Raw genomic sequence first — 26,513 nt, forward strand, 5'->3', positions numbered from 1 at the left:
AATAACTTTTGCGGGACACACATCAAGTTCCCGCTTCTCTATGATATAAGCATGTCATAAAAGGGTCAGTGACCATTGACTACTCAACAGCTACCCCTCTTTTATCGTGACACACATTGAAATAATTTAGGATACTAGCTGTCTTCTACTACAGGAAACCAGTTTACAATACAGCTTTACAACCCATTGTTTTGCAATTATTAATATTTATATTTATTTATATGGATATACAAATCAAAGATTCACATTCATATTAGTTTTAGTTTTCTCTTTCTATTTCTCAGCCAGCATGTTCTCTTCCATAATCAATATACGATGCAAACTTATTCCATTTCTCTACCTTCTTCCGCTTTGCCTTTGCTGTTGTCACCGGAGCTTCTGCTTCGTTGTTGCCATTGCTTCAGCACAATGATTTATCTTTGTGCTTATCTACTATCGTAATTTCCTCGATTAATTAGGTAACAATTTTCTAAACTTTCTTTATTTTGATGTCTCTCCTGATGTTTATTAACTATGTTTTCAAGCAACTGAAATATGTGTGTCACATGTTGTACACCAAATTTATTAAAACAGAACAAGTTTTTATTGGTTAAATAATTCTTATTTTTGTTCTTAAACTCTTATCTCATGATAATGCTGCTTTTGTTGGCCGAATTGCTCAGCACGTTGTTGAGTTAAAATGTTAATATTTTTTTTGGTTAATATCCCCTGTGGCAGCGTGTATTGCTAAGTTGTGAGATTTTAGTAACTTTTAATCTATCTATATTGTGAGATTTTAGCTTGTACCAAAGTTCAATGGCCATTCAAGTGAATGAAGAGGGTCTCTTATTGTTCAAACTGAAAAACTAGTGGAACCGAGTTCGATGATTTGAACCGCTGAAGAAGGGATTCAAATAAAATTATAGGATGGTCAAGGAAACTGATAAACTGATTTGACATTTGATTTGATCCGTTAAAACTCGTTCTAATAATTCAGTTTATCACTTTTCCTGCCTTACTCAGCGGATCAAATAAAAACTAATTGAATCCATTGCAAAGGGATTCTAATAAATTTAATGATTGTGATTATGCTGATTTAGTAAGAATTTTTTGATTTGAAGTGAGTATGAACAATGAAGACCTAATTTTTTTTTTTGTAGGTTACAATGAATCCAATTAACACAGCAAATTTTGCAATGGCACAATTTTGTGCGCAACAAATTCAGAATGTATTTAATTTACAAACTTTTCCGTTCTCTCATGTAGGTACTTACGGTCATGTTCCTGTGCCACAAGGACGGTGTCCTCTTGCCGTAGGATGGTACAAAGCTGTCCTTAACGCGCAAATAACCGAGCTACGCCTCGGAAATATGTGTGATATGGATCATGGGACGTCTGTTGCGAACTACTTTGGAATGACGTTCACCTTTCTGGAACGGTCGTATCATTTCTGGGTTGTGGATTCAGGAGTTCATTCTGCACTTGCACCACCTCCGTAAGACTATTTTTTGATTGATTTTATGATTCCTTTTATAACTGATTTTATTTTTATTTTGTCTGAAGCTGTTTAATATGTTTGAGATTATCCATATTTCACTAGAGCAATTGGAGTATTGGTGTACATAAGCTTGGGTTTAGGCAAAACCGTAAAACAAAGTTTATGTTAATATTATGTATCGAAAGGCAATGTATAACACATTTTTTAGTGGTTGTATAATGGGTTCTGACTTAAGATAGCTGTTATATTTGTATCTATGGATGCTAATCTTGGTTTTTGCTTGTGGATGCGTGCCTTGTAATTAATTGATGTTCAGTTGTGAAATTTGCAGGTTTGTGTGGAAGTGTGGATTCTCCAAGATAAATCCCAGTTTTTATAAGCACACAAAGAATCATCTAGTTGTAGTGCAGCTATCTAGATCGTGTACCTTTGAGGAATTTTATGTGGAATTCTCCAAGATAAGTGTGGTGGAATTCTCCAAGATAAATTTCAGTTTTCCATTTTGTGGATGATTAGACGTTAAAAATGCAGTGTTAAATGACTTCTTCTCAGTCTTGTTTGTTTTAGTAAATGTATTGACAATTTGGATGTTGGATCTTAGACTATAATGTAACTTATTTATTTTCAAGTTGTTCCTAATAAGTATGGTGGAATTCTCCAAGATAAATCTCAGTTTTCCACTTTGTGGATGATTAGACGTTAAAAATGTAGTATTAAACGACTTCTTATTAGTCTTGTTTCATTTAGTAAATGTATTGAGAATTTGGATGTTGGATCTTAGACTATGATGTAACTTGTTTATTTTTAAATTGTTCCTAATTTTGGCGAAATGATGTTTGTGTTGCTACTTCTTGTTAAAGTGAAGCTGTAAAGTTTAATAATGTGAAAAGAGTTGAACAAACTCATGCATACATGGTCAATACTAATTTAAGTATGACTACAAAAACGCAAATAAAATCTTGGATCACTACGATTTATAGTCCCTAACCTCTAACCAAAGTTCAATGGCCATTCAAGTGAATGAAGAGGGTCTTATCAAATGTCTACGACTTTCCCCACTAGTGTTTAGTTCTTTGGGAGATTCACCTCCAGAATTATCTTCTGGAATCTTAACTCCACCTGAATTTGAATTAAACACGTTCGAGGGGTTTCGATCTTTATAAGTTGCATTGATGGGCGCGAGGGTTAACTGATAGAGGAATTCGGTTTGCTCCAGCTAAGTGGAGAGAAGCTAGGCATGGTATTCATGTATTACCATTGTGTCCAAATTCTGAAGTTTTATTTTCTTATGTTAATTATGTGAAGAATCTTGTTGAATGGACAATGCCTGATTTGAAAAGGGAAGGTGTTTGTGAGAAAATGAAGGGATTTGTGTATGCTTTGCAGGGAATTTTTGACAATGAAGGTGCATTTAAGTGGTGGATTTGTGGTAGAGAACAATGTTACAATGACTTTATTTTTATGTATTGTCTCTTGCAATTCCAATTCGTATTTTGGTTATGAAATTGCTACTAGTTTTTCGTAGAACTAAGTCTATTGCTTGTGTGTTCTGGATTAGAATTATGATGCTAACATTGTTTTGAAGGATTACTGCATTTCATACTTTATTGGTAGACTAAGTTTATTGCTTTTAATGTTTTCTGCAACAATTCAACTAGAATCTCAACTTCAGTATGCTCTCTATTGCCAACATGGCTTCACCATTGTTGAGTGGTATGAAAAATTATCACTACATCATAGTTAAGCAACAAATTATGCCACAATGATGGTAATAATAAGAGTGTAGCAAAGAGGGTCACAACAGATAAGAGTGTTACTAAATACTCAACACAAAAATAGAAGATTAAATCATGTAAGTGTTGTGAATTAGTTGCTCTTAGAGAGATGAGTCTCATATTGATGACGTCGTAACATAAACCCAGAATATCACAAAGGGGGTTGAGCCCTTGAATCAATTTGGTGGACTAATCGGCAGAGGGAGATTCTTTGAATATCGAACAAAAGTTGTTTGGTTCGCATGTATTTGAGCTATTTGGAAGGATAGAATTGGGAAAACTTTTCTCAATAAGGATGTGAATGTGAAAAACTTAATGGATGAGGTAAAATTTTAACTTGGAATTGGTTGAAAATTAATTCAAATAACATCAATTAATCTATCTCTCGATGGTGCTTGAGTCTGAGTGCTTCAACTGATGTTGGGCTGCAGATTAAGGCTTGTTTACTGTCATATTCTGTCTTGTGCTTGGATTCACAGGCTACAAAGATTTAAGTCATAATCGGAATCGTTTTGAGTTGCAGCAGCGTAGCCGAACTGCTGCAGTAAGAGGTCTTAGGTGATTTTTAGGCATGATTTGTTTTTTGCATTAAACATTAAATCCAAAGCCTAATTTGATCTTCCTTTTATGTACCACTATAGTTTCTCTGGTGAATAATCAATGTGCCTAATTCAAGAACATTCAGTTATACAAATTGACTGAGAAATCTACCAGAACGGTAGAACTAGGCTACGACCATTTTGAGCTAACAATTTAATTATTTTTGGGTGCAAACATATAAATTTATTATAACGTATTAACAAAATAACTAAATAGACAATCTTCAATTTCAGTAACTAACTTAGTTTTCATTTCATAAATTTGATAACCAAAATTAGCCAACAATATAATCTTGTGGGACAAAATAGTGTCTAACTAGTAAAAAATGGATAACTAGATTTTTGTGATCTCAAATTTTACCTTTTCCTAGATCTTCTATGCTGAATAAAGATAGCTACTAGAGTGACAACTACTGCAGATCCTGCTAAGATCATTGGAACAAATAATTTCTTTGATATTTTACCATTCTCCTTTTTCCCTTCACTTGTTTCATCTTTCACTTCTTTTTCTTCCTCTAACACTTGCTCGTAGGTTTTATCTTCATCGATGTCTTCTATTCCATGCTTAGCTTCCTCGTCTTCTCTCGCTGGAGATTCATGGAGCTGTGACTGCAAACTAGCGATATTTTCACTTTCCACAATGTTTAACATCGGTGAAAATGCTTTGGTTCCTTCATATTCTTCAATAGCAAACTCTGGTTTTCTGTTTATTTCATCTGTTGATTGTTGATTAATCATTGGCCTTTGTAACTTTGATGGTTTAGCTCCTTGATATGCTGCTATTTTCGGTGATTTGATCTCTTCTGTTCCGGAACCATGTTGTTTGTCGTCTTTTAGTTCTGGAACTTGTACATGATCTTTTGTCTTTGGAAAATCATTCTTTACGCTTGTTTCTAAGGATTCTGCTTCTTTCTCATCAACTTCTAATTTTAGAGGGTTCTTTTTGTCCTGTGATGCTTTAGTTGTTTCATGAATGCATTTATTCTTAGGCTTAACATTTTTCTCTTGCATTGCTTCCCCTTCTTTTTCGCCTTTCTTTACCTCTTTTTCTAGAGGAATTTCTGGCTTAAAAGTTTCCTTTTGTTTAGCCTCTTGATTCCCTTTCACTTCAATCAAATTTTGGATATCATTTGTAACATCTTCCCTTCTTGACTCTAGGGAACTTCTGTGCTTTGCTTCACTGCCTTCAAACAATTTATCATTTTTTTCAACTTCAGATTGTTGAGATATTTGAAACCTTTGTTTCTGCATTGTTCAACTTCTTGGCCTGTTTTACTTTTTCTTGAATCTTGAACATCCATTTTGGATTCCTTTCCCTTTGTTTTTTCTTCTCCTTCAAATTGTTGAGTGCATGATGAGCTTGGAACCTTTGATTTTTGAACCACTTTATCTGCTTTTGCTTCTAATGCTGCAGTGCTCTCCAAGGAATGAAAAGATTCTCTTGGTGGAGAATTCTTTGGTACCCTAGAGATTTTTTGGGTACCAATACCCTGGAGTAGAAATCAATTCAAATTTAAATTCACTTCAAATTGGTCAAATATAAGAAAATAATATGGCATGAAATGATTGCTTCTAGTACATGAATGTGCCTTTTCTCCTCTTCTTTTCTAAATTCTTTTACCTTTGAAATTTCCTTGTCTATGTTTGGTGGCTTTGTGAACTCATGAGGCTCTTTCCTTTCAACATTCTTTGTTGGGAGTTTTTTTCTACTGAAGTAGGTGGTTCCGCTCCGATTCTAGTCTTGTCAAACTGTGGAGTTATTTCCTTCATTTTAGGCTTCCTTTATTCTTCACTCTTTGCAACCTTTGGCCCTTCCCTTTTCTTCATAACTTTTTCTTCTTCATTCTTCTCTTGCACATATTGTTGACTTCTATCTTCGTTTTCTTTAGAAGGGTGCTTCTAGTTCTTGATTGTTCTTTTGGCCCTCCTTTTTTTCTTGTTCTTCTTCTACCTTTGAAATTTCATCGTCCATGTTATGTGCACTTAATGATTCATGAGGCTTTTTTCGTTGAACTTTTTTTATTGGAGTTTTTTCAACTGTAGTTTGTGGTTCAACCTCCATTGTCGAAGCAAGTTCTGATTCTCTTTGACATTCTCTCTTTGGAGCCTCATGCACTTTTTTGGATACCCTTTTGGATCCACTAGCCATGTCAAACTGTGGAGTTGTTTCCATTATTTTAGGCTTCTTTTCTTCTGTGGTTAGTGTTGTTTTCCCCTTCTCTCTTGTGAATGTGGATGCATCTTTAGTTTCTTCACTCTTTGCAATCTTTGTCCTCTCTTCTCCTCAAAACTTTTTTTCTTCTATAGTCTTTTGTGTTTGAAAACTAGGCACATCAAGTACTTCTTCTTTCCCATCAAGGATATGTGGCTGCAAACTATCAATTTTTTCAGTTTCCACATTGTTTAACTTCGGTAATTCTTTTGTTGCTTTATGTTCTTCAATAGCAAATTCTGATTTTCTGTTTATTTCATCTTTGGATTGTTGATTAAACCTTGGACTTTCTAACTTTGATGGTTTAGTGCCTTCAGATGCTTCAATTTTCGGTGCTTTCATCTCTTCTGGTCCTTCTTTATTAATGTGACCACGTTGTTCTCCGTCTCCTACTTCTTGTGCTCGAACGTGATTTTTTGTCTTTGGAAATTCACATTGCAAATCAGGCATTCCACTTCTTTCTCTTGTGTTGTTTTCAATTTTTCATCAAAGCATTTTGCTTTATCCATCTTTTCAGTAACAACTTCCGTAATTTCATCATGTATCTTGGACTTCTCATCATGAACATTTTGAATTGCTTTGGACTTATCTTTTCCTTTAGTCTCTAATTTTCCAACATCTTTTGCCACAATCTGTTTCGCTCTAGCATCAATTTTATTGTTAGGTTCATCAGCTTCAATTTGCATTGTTTCCCCCACACTTTCTTCACATCCACTTAGAAAATAATTTTTTAATGTGTTTATTTTTATTTGATAACCCTTTGAGAAACAAACAATACGACGTTTAAGTGAGACAAGTCTTGTATCACTTTTTCTTTTAGGAAGTCTTGTATCACATGTTAATCCGTTTTTACCATTTGATCGATAAGTTTTACTACATAATAAAATTTCTTCAATTACTCTCATGCACTAAAGAAAAGATGAAATGATTTAGTATTGTTTTTGACAAAATTTTGACTCATGTAAACATGAAATCGTGTTCGGTTTCTGCCACCGGAGTGTCTCTATTTTTTGTAGAAATTCATACTATTTGGTGAAGGGGAACAACGGGTTTTAGAGATTTCAGCAATGATTATTCGTACAAATATCGTTCTGTTTATATCACCAAACGGACGATTTTCAACTAACAACTTAATTTATTTTGGGTGTAAACAGATATAAATTTATCATAACTGATTGACAAAATAACTAAATACACAATCTTCAATTTGAGTAACTAACTTAGTTTTCATTTCATAAATTAGTTAACCAAAATTAGCTAAGAATATAATCTTGTGGAACAAAATAGTGATTAACTAGTAAACAATAGATAACTAGATTTTTGTGATCTTAAATTTTACCTTTTTCTAGATCTTTTATGCCGGACAAACATAACTACTAGAGTAACAAGCAGTGCTGAACCAGCAGCAGCTATAACAAATGGAACAAACAATTTCTTTGAGATTTTATCGTTGTCCTTTTTCCCTTCACTTGTTTCATCTTTACCTTCTTTTTGTTCCTTGTACTCTTGCTCATAATCTTTTTCTTCTTCTTCGTCATCAATTTCTTCTCTTCCATGTTTTGATTCCTCATTTTTGTTTATACATTGTTCAACAACTTCTTGGCATCTTTTACTTTTTGTTGACTCTTGAACATCTATTTTGGATTCCTTTTTCTTTGTTGTTTCGTCTCTTTCAACTTCAAATTGTCGAGTACTTGTTGAGCTTGAAACCTTGGATTCTTGAACATCTGCTGCTGCTTCTAGTGTTGTAGTGCCCTCCATGGAATAAAAAGGTTCTGCTCGTGCAGGATTCTTTGATACGCCAGTGTTTTGTTTGGTACTGGTACCCTGTAGTCAAAATTAATTCAAAATTTAAATTCACTTTAAATGATCAAATTATAAAAAATAAATAAATTATATGACATTAAATGATTGACTGTTAGTACGAACTCTAACACAACTCTATGATACTGGAGTGTTCACCTCTTTTGGTTCAACTCTATCTTTTTCTTTAGAAACGGTAGCTTCTACATGAATGTGCTTTTCCACCTGCTTCTCTTCTACCTTTGGAATTTCATTGTCCTTTTTCCATCCACTTGTTTCATCTTTACCTTCTTTTTGTTCCTCTATTCGATGTTTGGTTTCCTCATCTTTGATTATGCATTGTTCAACTTCTGTGACTGTTTTACTTTCTTCTGACTCTTGAGCAGACATTTTGGAGTCCTTTTTCTTTCTTTTGTTTTCTCCTTTAAATTCAAATTGTTGAGCCACTTTATCTGCTGCTGCTTCTAATATTCTAATTCCCACTATGGAATGAAATGGTTCTTTTGGAGGCAGATTTTGATTTTCTTGTGGCATACCAACCTCACCTTTTGGTTCAACTCTATCTTTTTCTTTTGAATGAGTAGCTGTAACTTGTGTTCTTTCTTCTTTAGATATGGTTGCTTCTGGTAAATGAATGTGCCTTTCCACCTCTTTGTCTTCTTGTTCTTCTTCTACTTTCGGAATTTCAATGCTCGTGTTTGGTGGCCTTGTTAATTCATGAGCCCCTTTCCTTTCAACTGTAGTTGGTGGTTCAACCTCAATTTTTGAAGTAACTTCTTTTAATTCTCTTCGGTGTTCTCTCTCTGGAGTTTCATGCCCTTGTTCTGCCACCCTTTTGGATCCACTAGCCTTGTCAAACTGTGGAATTATTTCCTTTATTTTAGGCTTCTTTTCTTCTGTGATTAGTGTTGTTTTCCCCTTCTCTCTTTTGAATGTGGAAGCATCTTTAGTTTCTTCACTCGTTGCGATCCTTGGCCCTTCTCTTCTCTTCACAACTTTTTCTTCTTCAAAAGTCTTTTGTGTTTGAAAACTAGGCACATCAAGTACTTCTTGCCCATCAAGGTTCTGTGGCTGCCAACTATCAATTTTTTCAGTTTCCACAGTGTTTAACTTGGGTAATTCTTTTTTTGCTTTATGTTCTTCAATAGCAAATTCTGATTTTCTGTTTAGTTCATCTGTGGATAGTTGATTAAACCTTAGACTTTGTAGCTTTGATGGTTTAGCGCCTTCAGCTTCTTCAATTTTCAGTGATTTAATCTCTTCTGTTCCTTCTTTAATGTAACCACGTTGTTCTCCGTCTCTTACTTCTGGTGCTCGAACATGATCTTTTGTCTTTGGAAATTCACATTGCAAATCAGGCATTTCTAGTTCAAGAGACCTTTTAGCTTTCATTTCTGCAATATCATTCATTTGGCTTGATTCCAAGGATTCAGCATCAAATTTATTCTTAGGCTCATCAGTTTCGATTTGCATTGTTTCCCCCACATTTTCACCATTTTGAAATTGACCATTTTCTCCTTTCTTGAGCTCTTTTTCTAGAGGGATTTCTGGCTTCAAAGTTTCCTCCATTCCAATCAAATTTTGAATATCTTTTGCAGGATCTTCCTTTTTTGATTCTATGGAACCTTTGTAATTTGCATCATTACCTTCACAAAATTTATCTTTTTCTTCAACTTCAGATTGTTGAGTTGATTGAAACCTTAGTGTTGATAAGGGTTTTACCCCTTTACCATCTATAGATTCAACCTCTTTTGTACTTGTCATGTTATGAGCACGATGTTCTCCTACTTCTTGTGATTTCTTTGGACTCATACTTCCATCTTTTGGAGGTAACACCTTTGTGTTATGTGTCTTATCCTTTGCACTCCCATATTCAAACTCCTTGAATCCAATACTTTCTACTGTTGAATATGTAGTAGGGCCTCTTGCACATTGCAATTCTTTTTCAGGTGTTCTTGTTTCTATTCCTTTTGGATCATTTTCCTTCTGTACTTCAAAAATATTTAGACTATTTCTTTCAATCTCTGATCCTTGAGGTTCTTCCTTTGTTGTAGACTCAACAAAAAGAAATTCATCACTCTTTCTTTTTGCCACCTGCCCTTTCACCTTCTTTGCTTTCTCTATTTCATGATCATTTGGCTCTTTTTCTTGCAAACATTGTTGATCTTTAATCTTCATTGGAATCTTAAGTTCTTCACTTTCTCCCTTCACAAATGGTACAATTTTTTCACTTTCTTCTTTAATACCTTTTGTTTTCTCAATCTTTCCACCCTTTACTCCCTCTATTGTATCACCTGGTGGGTCTATCATTTTCATTGGAAATTCTTCTTTTGATCTTTCTTTACTCACCTCTTCTTGCAAATAACAATCATCTTTTTCATTTGTTATGTTTTTCTTGAAACCTTCATCTACTTCATTTTGTATCTTCTTATATTTGTCTCCATTCACTTTCTTCATAGACTTTTCGATTGTTGCATCCTTTTCCTTGGCCAATTCAGTTTCCTTCATCTCTTGAAACTTATTTGTTTTTCTTTCATCAAATATTCCAATATCAACATTCTCTTGAACCTTTTGATTTATAACTTCCTTCTCAATTCTGTCCCTACTTTTGTCTCCCTCAAAAGGCTCACTTGGTTCAACATTTAGCTTTGTAGACGCCTCTCCTTTCAACTTCACTATAGCATATTCAATTTTATTTTCCTCATCCTCAACTCTTTTGGCCATAGTTCTCTCCTTGGATTCTTCTTCTTCTACCTTTTCCATCAAACTTTTACTCTCAACCAATGCTTCTTTGATAACCTCCTTTTGTTCTTGCTCCTTTGCAACATCTAATTCATTACGTCCTTTGATATTCACAATCGGATGTTGCAACTCTTCCGTCATATTCTTTGATACTTCAGACCTTTCTTTTACAATATTTTCCTTTGAATGTTGTTGACCACTTTCCTTAATTCCATTCCCACTCTCTTCATTTTCTTTTTGCATTGTCTCGCTTGTAAGTCTTTCACCTTCACTTTTCTCCACAGGATATTCAATTTCTTTGCCCTTTCTTTTTACAACATTTTCCATGACATCTTTGCTTTCATGCACTTTTTGAACATTCAATCTTTCACTTTCCACATGAGTGTTTTTAGGTAAGTTTTTAGGAAACTCATCATTTGTAGTTATCTTTGCATCAAAACCTTCTTTATTAGGCTTTTGTCCAACACACTCTTGATCTCCATCTTCATTTTCCATCTTAGGCTTTATAATATTTCCATACAAGGTTTTTTGAACAACTTCCTTGGCTTCAAAACGTGGATTTTCATATTCCTCTTTCAATTCATTTTGGTTTATACAACCAATGTTACTTGGAATATGATCAACTACATTTTGTTCAAGTTTTGATCCCTTCGTTGGTTCAAATGGTTCGATGCTACTTTCTTTAAGTCTATCCTTAGTTTCACACTCTAGTTCTCCAAATTCCTTTTGTTTTGAATTTCCAATCTCTTCATTTTGTATCTGCTGATATTTGTCTCCATTCAATTTCTTCATATACTTTTCAATGTTATCCCCATTTTCCTTAAAATCTTCCTTTTGTTCCATCTCTTGAAACTCTTGTGTTTTCCTTCCATCTTGGACTCTTTTTGCCTTAGTTCTCTCCTTGGATTCTTCCTCTTCCACCGTTTCCATCAAACTTGGAGTTTCATCCAATGCTTCTTTTATAACCTCTCTTTGATCCTCCTCTGCAACATTGAATCCATTAATTCCTTCAATCTCCGCGACCGGTTGTTTACTACTTTCCTTAATTCCACTATCTTGGATCTCTTCAATTTCCTCTTGTGTTGTCTCTTTTGTGTTGTGTTTCTTTACTTCCACATGCATCCTTTTGAGTCTTTTATTGTCATCCTTCTCCACAAGATATTCAATCTCTTTGCCCTTTCTTTTGACCATGTTTTCTTTGATAACTTTGTTTTCTTCCATCTTTTGAACATTCAATCCTTCCCTTGCCTCAGGACTCTTTTTAGGTAAGTAATTATCAAACTCTTCATTGATAGTTATCTTTGCATCATCAAATCCTTCCTTACCAAGTTTTTCTCTAACACATTCTTGATCTTCAACTTGACTTTCCTGCTTAGGAATTATGATACCCTTTTGGATGATATCTCCAAACATGGTTTTTTGAACATCTTCATTGGCTTCAAAATGTAACTCTTTAAATTCCCCTCCATTCATCTTCCCTTCATTGCTTTTAGTTTTCTCCATTTGTGGAACCTTAGGTTCTCCAAATTCCGTTTCTTTTGGCTCTACACTTTGTTGAATCATTGACCCTTCAACAACTCTTTGGCTTGCATCTACAATGTCATGTGAGATACCTTTACCAACATCTTTCTCTATTTCTCTTGTATATTTCACCTTACCATCCACAATCCTCAACATAGATTCTTCTTTCTCTTTTTTCATTGTGCTTCCAACATTGTCACCATTGGTATCATCATGCCTCTTGTCATCTTCCTCCCTTTCCTTCTTCTCAACACTTCCACACTCAAATCTTTTATCTTCAAGTTTGTTATCTTGGCTTGTATCTTCAATTGTGTTTGGTATAAACACACCAACACTTTGATCTAGTTCTGATTTCTTGATTACCTCATATTGTTCCTTGCCATCATTTACTCTCACTTTCCTTCCATTTTCATCTTCACTTGTCAACTTATATTCTCCAACTTCTTTTTGTATTGTCTCTTTATTTATTTCCTTGTTTGTATCATCAAGCATCTTCTCCATATGTTCAATTTCATAATCTTTAGACCCTTTTTGGCTTGCCTCTCCAACACCTTTACCAACATCTTTTTCTATTTCCAATGTCTTCATTGCTTCATATGCTTCCTTGTCATTTTTCTCTCTGATATCTTTTACCTTACTATCCTCAATCCTCAACTTAGATTCTTCTTTTTCTTTTTCTATTGTGCATTTAGCTATGTCCCTCTTAATGCCATCGTCCTTAGATTCTCCAACCTCTCTTTGTATTGTCTCTTGATTAATTTCCTTGTTGTTATCATCAAGCATCTTCTCTATGTTATTTTCACTTCCTTCCATTTGTTGAAATTCAGAATCTTTTGACTCTTTTTGGCTTGTCTCGCCAACACTACTAGAAACATGATCAATTTTACCTCTCTCTAGCTCTAAGTTTCTTTTATCAAACTCTTGTTCCTTGACTTCCTCAACCTTAAGACCACAAATCCCTTTTACCAATTTTGGCATGTAAATATTCAAAATCCATTCCTCTTCATTGTAATTTCCTTTGATCTTATCCAAATTCACACCATAAGGAATTTTGAAAACCTTATTGAAGCCTTTGACATCAACCACTTTCCTTTGCATTACCCACCCCATCATCACCATTTCTTGAATTGGTTTCTCTCCACTAATTGATATCTTACTCCCATCTTTACTAATCTTAATGTCAATGCAATTCCTCTTATAACCTATGTTTGCATGGATATTTACCATAGTACATAAAGTGAGAAATAAAAGCCAAAAATAAATAATAAAAGAAAGTTATATCTATTTTTGGCCTTATAAAAATTGACATAATTTGACTTAATCCCTGTAAAAATTGTATTAGTTCTTAATCATATAAAAAAATTATTTTAAACTCATTAGAGACTAATGAATTTTGAAAGTACACTATTTTTATTAAATAGACTGAATTCCAATAAATTTTTTAGAAGAAATGAAATCAAAATTTGTCAATTTTATTGGGATCAAAAATAGATAAAATCCAAAAATTAAAGATAGCAATTTAAGCTTATTTCATACAAAGGATTTCTACAAGAAAGAGAAGAATGCATATATAATATTTGACTCATTGAATTTTGGCTGATCATATATGAGAGAGTTGATGGTTATTATTCCTAAGTTTTACATGTTACCATGTAATATTATTGCATTTTTTATCAAACTTCTCTTCTACCAATAAATATTTTCCAAATGAACAATAAAAAGAATGAGAGAAGCAAATTACCTTTAAGGTGAGCAGTGAGGATGAACATGGTGTTTGTTTCTCTGGATTGAAAGATTGGTCCTGTATCCTTCATAAGTTGATACTCAGAAATGGAATCAATGTCATCTTTAGTTTTAGTAATTTTGAGTCCTAATTCCAGCTCCATATGTTGTTTTCTTACCAAAACTAGGATTAAAAAGGTTAAAGGTTTATTAGAATGTTAAATGAATAATGAGAAAATAATGTGTGGAGATATGAAGCTTTTATCTTAGTCTCAAATAGTTTCAGAAAATGGGAAAAGTATATATTCTTTTCTTCATCAAGTAGCTCTTGTGGGGAGGTGTTGGTTGCAATTTGAACGGTTTGTTTTTGTTGTTTCTTTGGTTGGAAGCTAGAAATTTTTTTGAAAGATGTCAAAACCTTTTCCCTTTTATATATACACATTCTTTTAAAGATGTCAAACATGAGCTCAATCCATTCAGATTACATCATTCAAAACTGATAACCCTTAATATGTGTTCTTAAGGCACATGTTAGCATTTCTCTATTTATTTCTATTTCTTTTATTTCATAGTAGTAGTGTTATTTTAAAAAATAAGTTGTGTTCAAGGTTTTTTTTTTTGTTCAAATGTTCAGGTATTATTTCTTTCACTTAGTTTATGTACTTGTTTTAATGTATGAAAATTTTATATTGCTTGATTAAAATTTTATAATTTTTCAGATTTTTTTAATATAAGTTTCTTAAATATTTAAAAATGTCCAACGAATCAACTCAATTTTTCTTCATCGGTTTCTCTCAGAATCGTAAGAAAAAAATTACAAAAATTGAATCAAACTAAGCCGACTATTTTATTCTATCTGATTTTTTTTCCTACAAAAATTTACAATTTACAATTTTTTATTCTATCTGATTGTAAATTGTAAATTTTTTTTTCTTAACCATTACACCCCTATCCCTAGGTAGCAACATAATTTTGAATTCCCTCCGCAGTCGTAGAGTTTTGCATCCAGAGAGTCGTTTTTGGATTGAGATCATTTGATGTAGATTTCAATTAGATTTTTTCTTTTGTTAGAAACCCAAGTTTGAAATTTGCAGCTCCTTGTTGATATAACACACTAACTACCAGTCAAACTTTTCTTAACACGGTCCTAAAGTTTTTTGGAATAACTCTAATATTTTTTTATCAAATAGTATAATGGGTAGAAATTCATCTTTCTAAGATGAACAAGTGGTGTGTCTGTAGTTCAGACTCCGACTCTTGCATATGTTCTAATTCTAATTTATATATGGTGCCAATTTATTTGGTATTTTCTTGTCTTCTATTTACCAAGACTAAAAAAAAAAGACAAAAGGAAATCACATAAATTGGACGCATATCTTCTTGTCTTTTGGCACTTGTTTGTTGTTTGGTTGTATTATTTTAGTAGTTGATTGCTCCTCCTCCTTAGGCTCTTGAAATGAGTTTGAGGATTCTTTACACTGGGATTTATCAAATACTATTTTGTCATTAATAAAAATTACATGATGCAAATTTACATAACCTAGCAGAAAAATTACAAGAAGCAATCCCTTATGTTACTTTATAACTATAAATTATATAGTCAACCCCAGCTCACATTTTATATGTAATTATTTAAAGGTAGAGAATTAAACACTCTCCAAACTATAGCTCAAACTTTATTTAGACATTCTTCAAATAATATATATATAAACGGGGTGATCTTTCTGAGCTTGATTATATTCATCATGTTCTTCAAAAGAGATGGTGGTGCTTCTTTCCATGTGCTTCCTCATCTTCTTTCTTAGTTTCTTTTTTCTCATGGTGTTCATGGAAGACAAAACCACCAGATCCCACAGCGGCAGCCGCCGCAATCTCCTCTTCTATCTTATGCTTGTGAGCATGCTCTGGGTCTTTCTTGGCCTCATGCTTCTCATGCTATCGTAAATCAAAATCAATTGCAAATTCAATTTTATTATTGTGTAATCGGTTTTTCTAACGTGTTGGACACCATGCATGTTGCATATGATAAACTTTATCAAGTATACTAAGTTTTTTCATGAATTATTCCCTTAATTTATTTTATGAATTTTAAATCAAAAAATAAAAATTATGAATTAATTTCTTTCTAAAGTTTAATTTGCTAGCACAAATAAAATTATGTGGATAATTTATGAAAAAAAAAGTAACAAAAAGAAAAATGGATAATATTTTGTTTCTTTTATTTAAAAAAATGATATTCATGCTTATCGTATACTAATGATAATTTGTTTTAGTCCAAATTTTCAAGAAAAATATTATATTTATTTTTATGCAGGAAAATAAATAATATATGAAATTAAAGGGTCTTGACCATCTAATATGAACCTCTAACAAACCCTTTAAAAAAAATAATGTACCTCTAACAAATGGTCCAAAGGTGGGCCTTAATTATTTTAGCAAATTTTAATAAACTGTTATCTGCCTTTTTTATTATTATAATTTTTTTTTTACTAAATCTTTTGAAAGCATCAACTTGTGCAATTTCTGCAAGAGATCAATAATTTAGAGATTATAAATTAGAGATTTTTAAAAATACCATATGATGTTTTGTGTTTGTTTACTTGGATGAAAATTAATTTTTATTTTAAAAAGTCATTTATAAAAAATGAGAAGCAAAACATTAAGAAAATATTATTACCATGGCATAAACACCAGCAGCCGCAGTACCAAGCTCACCAGGGTGCTCAAGATGTTTGTGATGTTTCTCCTCTTTTCTATAATCAACCTCTTCAACATAGCCAGACTTATCTTCATGGTGGAAATGGTGGTGGTGCTTCTCCTCAGCCATGATGGGTTGAGTTAGGGAAATGAATAATTAATAAGAGATGAATCAAAGTAATGGGTTTATGGTAGAATGAGAAAGTTAGGAAGGACATGTGACCTATTTATAAGTTGTAATTGGATGATCAAGTTAACTTTGAGTTATTGGTTCGTTAAAGTGTGGCTTTCTTGGTAGGCCATACATTATTTTCTGTTTGACTGAAAAACTCTTGCGTCCTTACATATCCTTATGATTTAATTTCCAAATTCTTTTACTCTCTCCCCAAACATCTGAAGAAAAGGAAATTGCTATCTTCTTCTTCATTCAATAAAAGGATGATTTAAAGTCAATTTTAAATTTGAAATTACCTCTCTTGATTGTTTTTCTCATTTCCTTTATTTAGATAAATGATTTTCACATATGTTAGTTTTTTCTTTCGTGATTTCGTCGTTATAGTGCATTGCTGTTTTGTTCATGACTGATTTGCAGAGCTGTTTTCCTTTGCCGTCTTGTGAAAGTGTTTATTCAATGTAGATTGTTAGATCAATTTCGATTAAGTGTAGATTCAATCAATGATTTTAATGTCGTCAACGTTGTAGATCCGGGGATACGAGAATTCCAAACACTTGAATGTATTTGTAGGGTTGTGTTCTATGTTGTTATATGATATTTACAAGGATAATGTGAGTTTTATTTATAAAAAAGAATTATGTGAGTTTGTTCGAGGATTTATCATTTTTTTAACGAATTTATATTTTATCCATATACTCTTTTTATTACATTAAAATTTGGAAATTATAAATAGTGTTTTTTTATGAAAACAATTGTGTTTAAACAGCCAAGTCAGCCACATGAAGGTTTTGTTGGGTGGATCATGTGAAGGTTTATTTGGGTGAAAGAGATACAAACTGATGGGATAGGTCTAGTGTGGGAAACTAAAGGTTTATTTGGGAAAATATAACCACCTAAGAAATTTTTGGTATTGGAATATTTTTAAGGTAAGGTACGTAAATGCATCCGATGCCGTCACGCTATATGAGTTGCGGAAAACAATTGCTTTCTCCTCACAATTGATCTTACATAAGGTCTCTATATTGGGCATGATTAGGGGTGTTTACGGTGCGGTTTGATTCGGTTTTGAAGTTAATAGTCATCCGAATCGTAAAATAAATAAGTATGTGGTTTAATTTAGTTCGGTTGATTTTTAAAATAAAATCTGAACCAAACCAAACTAAACCAATGCGGTTTGGATTAGATCGGTTGGTGCAATTTTTTTAGACAATATTTTTTTTTTGTGTCCAACGTTAAAATCAAATTAAAAAGCTAAAATACAACTATATTTTTAGCAATGTTTTAAATTTCATCCAACATTACAATTTTATTTTCATCCAACAATGTTTCCAACTACGTAGACCAAATTTAAACGCGGAGAAAAAGTAATTCTATTTTGTAAGAAATACAAAAGACTAAATTTTTTATCATTCTCTTAAGAGTTCAAGTAGTACATAAACACATTTTTGAAAGAAAAAGCAAAATAAGAAACTTAATAAGAGAAAAAATATGTCATTTTATTAACGTTTTCATTGAGTTTCTATGAGTATTGGTCTAAGTGAAATATACTCTCTCCGGTCTCAAATCTAAGAAACTTTTCACTTTTTTGGTTCATTCAATAAATAATGTATGAGGTCTATAATAAAGATCACATACATCATTTATTGAATGAATCTAAAAAGTGAAAAATTTCTTACATTTGAGACCGGGGGGAGTATTTAATTAGTGTTTTTCTTATGATGCGGTTTGGTTTGGTTTGGTTGGTAAAATCAAAACCGCAAACCGAACAAACTATGCAGATGAGTAAAAAATTGATCCGAATACATCCGAACCAAATGCGATTTTTTGTGGTTTCGGTTTGGATGGTTCGGATTACGGTTTTTCTATTGGATTGGTTCGGTTTTGAACACCCCTAGACATAACTACCTCAATTGTTGGGCCAAGAATCCTTTAAAAAAAATAAAGTATAATATTTACTATTAATCTGTTAAGGGTAGTGTTAACTTGTGCCCTCAGGGCACATGTTAAGAATTTAAAAATGGAATTAAATAATAAATTTTGTATTGAAAAGATAAGATTTCAAATTTCAAGAATATTGAATGCACAATTTCCAATAAAATATTTCTATCTTTGGCTTCTTAACTTGTGCCTTGAGGGCACAAGATAACATTTCCCATCTGGTAATTAACAGTTAATATTATCATTTTTCACTCAAATCTGTTTAATTAACGATGAATCATATCCCATTAGTTGTATAGGGCGAGAGTGTGTAATGCCACCTAACTTCTTCTATTTATGTACGGTATTTTGCTCCTTGAATCTGGCTCTCATCTCCAAAATCACTTATCTTTATTTGCGACTCTATGGTATGATTGATTGGAACCCTCTTTAAACGATTTTTGGGTAACTCATTAGGATCTCCTTGTAATTGTTAGGAGTAAATTGTCAAATCATACATGGAGAATCAAAATGATTGTGTTTTTTTAATTATTTTAATGTTTTTTTCTTATATTCTTTGTTGCAAAAAAGTTATTTATGAGCAAATAGTCATTTTGATCTTGAAAGCGCATCTCACTGTTAAGCGGATCACTGACTCAAAAAAAAAAAAAACCATGTGTTCAATATCTGTTAGCCACTTTTGTCTCTAATATTAAATTTGGCCATCAATCCACAAAAAAAAAAAAAAAAAAAAAAAAAAAAAAAAAACTGAGCTGCCATTTTTCAATAACCCGCAATAGTTTCTTTCACTCACAATACCTTAACTACCTTGACACTGTTAAGTAAAAGTTTCGCGATGGTTCTTGTAGTGGCTTGCTTTGTTTTGCTATAAAAGGTGATTGTCTTCTTATTTGGATTCCTTCAATAAGGGTTTTGAAAAAATCACCACCTTTGAAGAATAATATGATAATAAAGTGACATTTTATTTTGGTCTCTGCTACCACATCATGCCTTACTTGTTTCCAAAAATTGTCACCTCAATTTTTTTTTAGAGTTAACGCTCAAATCAAACAACAAGGACCAAAATGGCTAATAGAACTTTGGAGTCAGAGATTTTTTTTTTTTTTTTGAGTCAGAGACCAATGTAATAAAGAAATACATATTCAGAAATTAAGATAATTATTTGTCCTTCATTTAGAATCAAGGTTATCTAAAAATATATTTTCAAACGGCAAGTTTTATTAAAACCGCAACTCTCGCATTAGAAATTCAAGCGTGCAACAAGAAAAAAGCCACAAACACCTATAAGCACCGTATATATGGGGCAACCTCCCACATGATAAAAATTGGAGATAGGGTGTAGTATGGATACCTTACCTATACTACCATGGACCACTATATTTAGTTGTCTTTGAATAAACTTGGTATTGTAGAACGATGAGTATTTAGTCATGTCAAAAATACGAAGTTTTCAATATTAGTTGTTCAATCTTAACTGTTTAGACAACTATGGTGTGATATAAGTGATAGAAATTTGAGATGTTTTATCCTTTACCGGACCACAATCAAGGTCATAGATCAGAAGTCATTTATTATTATTATTTTTTTTTAAAGAGAAGTCAATTATTATTGTGTGTATGTGTGTGTCTATATATATATATATATATTTTGAGAGTGTCTATATATATATATATATATATATATATATATATATATTGGAGTAAGTCTTTAGACTTACTCTTGGAGTTAATGGATCCCTTCTCATATGTGTGTGTGTGTGTGTGTGTGTGTGTGTGTGTATATATATATATATATATATATATATATTTCTTTTTTATTCTAGGGACTCGAGTTTTATCAAATTCACTAAATGCAAATAGTGAAAAGTGGATCATCACTTGTGTATATATCATTTTCTTAATTAAAATTAATTCGCAATGCTTTAAGTGAGATTTTTATTTGAGACTTTAGTCCTCTTTTTCTTTTTGCTTTTTTTTTTCCGGTTGTTTCCTTGTTCTTTAGCCTTTGTAACAAAAAAAAAAAAAAAACTGTGTTGGAGCCAAAGAGTACACCTATCAAACCTAACAATTGAATTCAAGTGATTAACGAGTTGCATCAAAAGACGAATTATTAGGAAGAAATTGACTTCGGTTCTTGAATAGAATTATTCTTGATCATGTTATAATTCTTGTCACGGTAAATAGACTAGTTTGTCAATTTTATTTAGAAATTGTGATGCATTTTATTGAGGTGCATTCGTTATTTCTTTTTTTTTGAAGAAATCAAAATGAAATATATTAACAACGGCAGTGTAACACTCCTAAGTACAAGGTGTACCTAAGGAGCCACCCCGGAAACAAACAGTCAAACAAAGAATTTACAAGAATCAGTCGATACCCAAACAATGTAAAGGGTCCGACCACCAATGATGATAACCATACACAAACGTGGCATTATGAGCCTTTAGCCACCATAAAGAATGGTATTTTGCCTTTTCTACTAGTTGCTCAATAGATGTTTCTATGTTATTAAATACCCTGTTATTACGTTCCGTCCACAGAAGCCAAACACACAGCAACCAAATCAATTGAAGAAACGACCGACGAGCCTTCGAGTAACCTGAATAATGAATAAACTGATAAAAATGGTCACAAATGTTTTGAGGATCTGCGCCCCATATGCCTATCCAAGACCGGATCCGCTGCCATAGAGCACTAAAGACCTCGCAATGCAAGAACAAATGTGATGCTGATTCTGCTAATCCACAACCCGTGATGCAAGTGTTGTCCGAAGCTTGAAGACAGCCGCGCCTCTGCAAATTCAATTTGGTGGGTAACCTATCCTTCAACAAGCGCCAAGCAACAATGGAAACCTTCGAAGGAACCTGCTTATGCCAAACCAGTTCATCTGTTTGTACAATTGTGTTGGAATCTGGTGTTGTCAGAATTTGATATGCCCCTCTCACAGTGTAACCATCAATAATGTTTGAATCCCACTGTCACCTGTCAAAAACATTCGACTGCAAAAGAACATTATCAAGTAAAGACCTACACTCCTCTACCATCTCCTCTTCCCATGCCCACAACCTTCTACGCCACTTCCACGCCTCCCCACCAACCTCCCAACCTAATCGATACATATCAGCCACCGTACTCGTTTTATTTGTCGATAAATCAAATAATCTAGCAAACCGTCTAAAGAAAGGAACATCTCCTAACCACCTATCAAACCAAAACAAAGTATTCGAACCATCCCCTACCACCCTCGACACCCTCCCTGCAAACCAACCCCCATCATCCTCTCCTACTCCATCCCTAATCCTCGCTACCTCCCTCCACCAAGAAGAGACACTCCGGCCCCCAACCTCCAACCTCCCTGCCTCCTCACCATATCTCGCCACCAACACCCTATACCAAAACCCGCCTCTATCCACCAACAATCTCCAACACCATTTACCCATCAAAGCTAAATTAAATTCCCTCAACTGCCTCACCCCCAGACCTCCATACTCCTTATTTAAACACACAGAGCTCCAAGCGATCCAGGAAATTTTCCTGTTATCCTCACTCCCTCCCCAAAAAAATGTATTAAAAATAGATTCAATGAGAGAGATTATACCTGACGGAGCCTTGAAGAAGGAAAGAGCATAGACAAGAAGCGAAGTCAGGACAGACTTAAGGAGAACCAATCGACCCCCAAAGGATAGAAAACGGCTTTGCCACCCCGACAATCTAGATTTAATGGTAGACACCACCGGCTCCCAAAAAGCTAATTTTCTAGGATCACCTCCAATAGAGAGACCAAGATACAAGAACGGAATTTTGCCCACCTTACAATTTAGAATAGATGCAGCCTCTATCAACCATGAATCTCTGATATTAACACCAACCAACAAACTCTTGTGGAAATTCACTTTTAAACCCGACATCTCAGCAAACAAAGTCAACACCGCGCTCAAAGTTCTCACATTAGCCCAACTCTTTTCACCTAATAACAACGTATCATCGGCAAACTGCAAATGGGACACCACCACCGAATTTGAATCACCCACCGCGTACCCCTTAAACAAATTATTATCCACTGCCGATTTCATCATTACATTCAAACCTTCAGCTGCTATCAAGAATAGAAAAGGGGATAATGGATCTCCTTGACGCAAACCCCGATGCAAAGGAAACTCATCAGTAGGACTTCCATTTACAAGAATTGATGCTGTTGCTGTGGTGATACATTCTTTAATCCATTTCCTCCACAACACTGGAAAAGCCATTTTTTGCATTACCGCATCCAAATACCCCCAATCCACAGAATCATACGCTTTTTCAAAATCAACTTTAAAAAGCATCAATTCCTTTTTAGACTTTTTCGCCTCATCAACCACCTCATTTGCTATTAAAATACCATCTAAAATCTGCCTGTCTTTCACAAAAGCTGTCTGTGTCTCAGAAATTACCCGACCAATAATCATTCGCAATCTATTAGCCAGTACTTTCGATAAAATTTTATACAGACTCCCAACCAAGGAAATAGGACGAAAATCATTAATACTCTGAGGGCTGCCCACTTTCGGAATAAGAGCTATAAAAGTAGAATTGATACCTCTTGTCAGTTTACCATTTCGATGAAATTCTGAGATGAATCGCATAATGTCACCCTTTAATAATTCCCAAAAGTCCTTAATGAAGCCAAGATTGACCCCATCTGGTCCGGGACTTTTGAAACTGTCACAATCCCAAACAGCAGCCTTTACTTCACCTTCTGAAAACGGTTTTGTCAAACTACTTCCTTCTGCATAAGATAAATTTTTAAACAAAAGATTTTCCACTCCCGGTCTGATATTAGTAGTAGCCGCAAAATGTCGTTTAAAATGAGTATAAATTTCACTTCTAACCGGCTGAACTCCTTCCACCATATTTCCATTAACCAAAAGCGAAACAATAGCATTCCTCCTCCGCCGACTTGCAATGGCCGAGTGAAAATACTTGGAGTTAGCATCCCCATCTTTCAACCATAGAAGTCGTGATTGTTGCCAACAAATACTGGTACTAACTGTAACAGCCCGATTTTCGCTAGTTTTATTTTATTATTTATTTATGTGTGGTATATGTGCTCTTATGTGATTATTTGCCTCTGTGTGTATTTTTGGTGGGGAATTGTAGAATTCGGTGTAGAAGGTATTTTAGTCATTTTGGACTTAGGGGCATTTTGGTCATTTTGAAAGCAGGGGTAATTTTGTAATTTTGGATGAGGATTATTTTTAGTGCTTAGTAAGAGTATTATTTTACCAAGTTACTAGAGAGGGGGGGTAGTAATTATTTTAATTACCATTAAGTGACCGTTAGTGTTATAAATTACCATTAAGTGAGTAGTGACATTTTGGGTGTTAGAATAGAAATGGGTTAGACCCATTAAGGTTTGTGAGATAAGCCCAATTAAGTGAACCTATATAAACTAATGTTAGTAGAGAAATAGGGTTTTTCCACAACATTTTTCATTTGAGAAGAAAAGAGATAGAGGCTAGAAGGAAGAACAAGAACAAGGGTTAGAGGCAAGAGAGGATTCATCATCTAGGAGCTAAATTGAAGCTTGGGTTAGAGAATCTTGGTGTTAGAGGTAAGAGGGTTAGAATTCAACCATAATTCATAACTTTTTCTCTCTTACCCATTTTTATGAAATTGATGAATTGAATCTAATTGTTGTAAATTCGTGCATGATTGTTGTTGTTATGTTTGAGAACATGATTTATATGATAATTGCAAGCTAGTATGTGAATTAACATGTTGAAATGCATAATTGTGGGTAAATTGTGTTCTTGAGCAAAAATTGATGAAGAATGAAGTTGTGATTGTTGAATTGTTGATGAATTCATGTTATAATGTTGTTGTTGTTTTAACATATGTTGTTGATGAATTGATGCAATGGGTATCATTGAAATGATGAATTATGATGAGATTTGTTGTTGTTGTTGTTCAAATTGGTGAAGTTTGTGTTAAGTTGTTCATGTGAAGGACCCAAATGAAATTTTGATATATGAGGTTGTTGACTGAGTTTTTGATGTTTTTGGATGAATTGGAATTGGTAGAATTTCTGTTTTCATATTGTGATTGTGTTAGTCGAGTTGTTTGGGAGAAAACGGGTTTTTCGTGTGAAATGTCGGTGTTTAAGCGTTTTTGCAAAGAAAATGATTATGTGAGGTTTGGGAGAAATGATTTTGGGATGGTTGAAACTTGAATTTTTCTGTACATTATGATAGAGCTAAGTGTCAGGAGCGTATAGGCGAAAACGGCGTCGAAAACGGATTAACGGTTTGATTTTTATGCGCGAAAACGTGAAGGTTGAAAATTTGCTGCTGTTCAGAAGCAGTTCAGAAGCGCTACTGTTCAAAAGCAGTTCAGAAGCGCTACTGTTCAGAAGCGCTACTGTTCAGAAGCGGTTACTGTTCAGAAGCTGTTACTGTTCAGAAGCGCTACTGTTCAAACAGCACGTCTGTTCTGTGTCCTTGCGTCTTTTTCTCACGTTTTTGTTTTGAATTGGCTTTCGGTGTAAACATGAAAGTTGTAGAGAATTTTGTTAGCTTTCCAATGGCTTTGGTTTGACTTGAAAATGATTTTTGGTTTTTGAGTTATGAGGAAAATACTCCAAGGTGGTCTTAGAGAAATTTTACGAAAATTCCGCATAACTAGTTCTAAGTCGACCCAAACCTTGTGGAATGTTTTCAATCTTTGAAACTTATGTTTTATGAGTTCAATTAAGGTGTCTAGTAGTATTTAAACTGTGAGGTAAGGGGGTTTAACTTGTTTTGCTTAGAAAATGGAAAATTTCTCGAAAAGTGTTTCGGTGAGACGAACTTTTTGATTTTTATGAATTCATCGTATTTGGCCGATGAAATGCTTATGTAACCTCTACTGCACATATGTGTGACTTGTGAGGATACATTGCATAGGCAATTGAGCTCGTTTACTTGGTTTTGGCTTAGGTGCTCAATTATTTTCAATGTTGTGATTTTTGGAGACGAACTTGGTATAAAATGATTTTTGAGAGCCAATTGCTTATGAACCCTTTTATGAATAGATTAATATGATTATAAGATGATGTATGAATGGTTGTTGAGTGATGAATATGATGTTTGTGATCATATGTTGTATTTGTTCCTTTATTTGGATTGTAAGGAATTATGTGGAAATGTGGCAACTATATGTTGATTTTTGTGAAGATGATTGGTGGTGCAATTATGTGACAACTTTATGTTGTGTGATTTTTGATGTTGTTGGTGATTGTATATGTGTTAATTGGTGATGAATTGTTGATGATTGCATATATACATGTATTGGTGATGGTGAGGTGATTATTGTTTGTGTGAACATATGCATTTGTAGTTGAGTCATATGTTCATGCATTCATGACTGATGGTGGTGGATTTTATATCCAAGACAGATGGTGGCCGATTTTATATCCAATTGAATTGAGTACGATGTTTTTGTTGCATCGAAGGTGACGACCTTGAGGTGTTTTGGTACCACATGCATCTAGAGAAGAGTCTAGAACATTGCATGCATTTGAACAATTGATGAGTCGTGTCATAATTGAATATATGACTTGGTGAATTTGTGTATTGGTGAAATTTGATGAATGTTGTGATGATGTGGATTGGTGTATATGTACATTGGTGAATTTTGTGGATGGTTGTGAATAATTGATTTATGCTCTAATTGCATGTCTTAATTGTTTGTACTTATACACTTGGTGAATCTATTTGATGATAATTAATTGGATAATAATGATGAGGTGAGAATTGTATATATACATATATGATGTGGTGATGTTCTTTGATAATGATGATGGCTTACTTATAACTTCGATATGATGAATTGTA

At 33.6% G+C, this 26,513-nt stretch overlaps 2 protein-coding genes and 1 long non-coding RNA gene across 4 annotated transcripts; 1 reads left to right on the plus strand and 2 right to left on the minus strand.

Annotated features, from left to right (window-relative positions):
* Positions 1-201: 201 nt before the first annotated feature.
* LOC146914368 (uncharacterized) lies at positions 202-2,322 on the plus strand. 2 transcript variants are annotated; one of them, XR_015014149.1, is made up of 3 exons: positions 202-458; positions 1,140-1,474; positions 1,809-2,322. It is a non-coding gene; the product is annotated as an uncharacterized LOC146914368 (long non-coding RNA). The 2 variants fall into 2 exon arrangements; XR_015014148.1 differs by having other exon boundaries at positions 203-458; positions 1,246-1,474.
* A 1,794-nt stretch (positions 2,323-4,116) lies between these two features.
* LOC146914369 (uncharacterized) lies at positions 4,117-14,125 on the minus strand. The gene is made up of 9 exons (XM_085721052.1): positions 13,871-14,125; positions 8,946-13,331; positions 8,041-8,870; positions 7,403-7,890; positions 6,588-6,705; positions 6,143-6,483; positions 5,803-6,073; positions 5,128-5,341; positions 4,117-5,035 (listed from the first exon to the last, which is right to left on the minus strand). The coding sequence occupies exons 1-9, from the start codon at positions 14,013-14,015 to the stop codon at positions 4,209-4,211; spliced, it is 7,620 nt and encodes a 2,539-aa protein (XP_085577178.1). The 5' UTR covers positions 14,016-14,125; the 3' UTR covers positions 4,117-4,208.
* Positions 14,126-15,420: 1,295 nt separating this feature from the next.
* On the minus strand, positions 15,421-16,743 carry LOC146914370 (uncharacterized). Its single transcript, XM_085722089.1, has 2 exons — positions 16,529-16,743; positions 15,421-15,786 (listed from the first exon to the last, which is right to left on the minus strand). Exons 1-2 carry the CDS (start codon positions 16,676-16,678, stop codon positions 15,604-15,606), a joined length of 333 nt encoding a protein of 110 aa, XP_085578215.1. The 5' UTR covers positions 16,679-16,743; the 3' UTR covers positions 15,421-15,603.
* Between the last annotated feature and the right edge of the window lie 9,770 nt (positions 16,744-26,513).

Source organism: Medicago sativa, chromosome 6, assembly GCF_051527215.1.
Source record: "Medicago sativa cultivar Bolivia chromosome 6, Bolivia_mono, whole genome shotgun sequence".
Classification (NCBI taxonomy): Eukaryota; Viridiplantae; Streptophyta; class Magnoliopsida; order Fabales; family Fabaceae; genus Medicago; species Medicago sativa.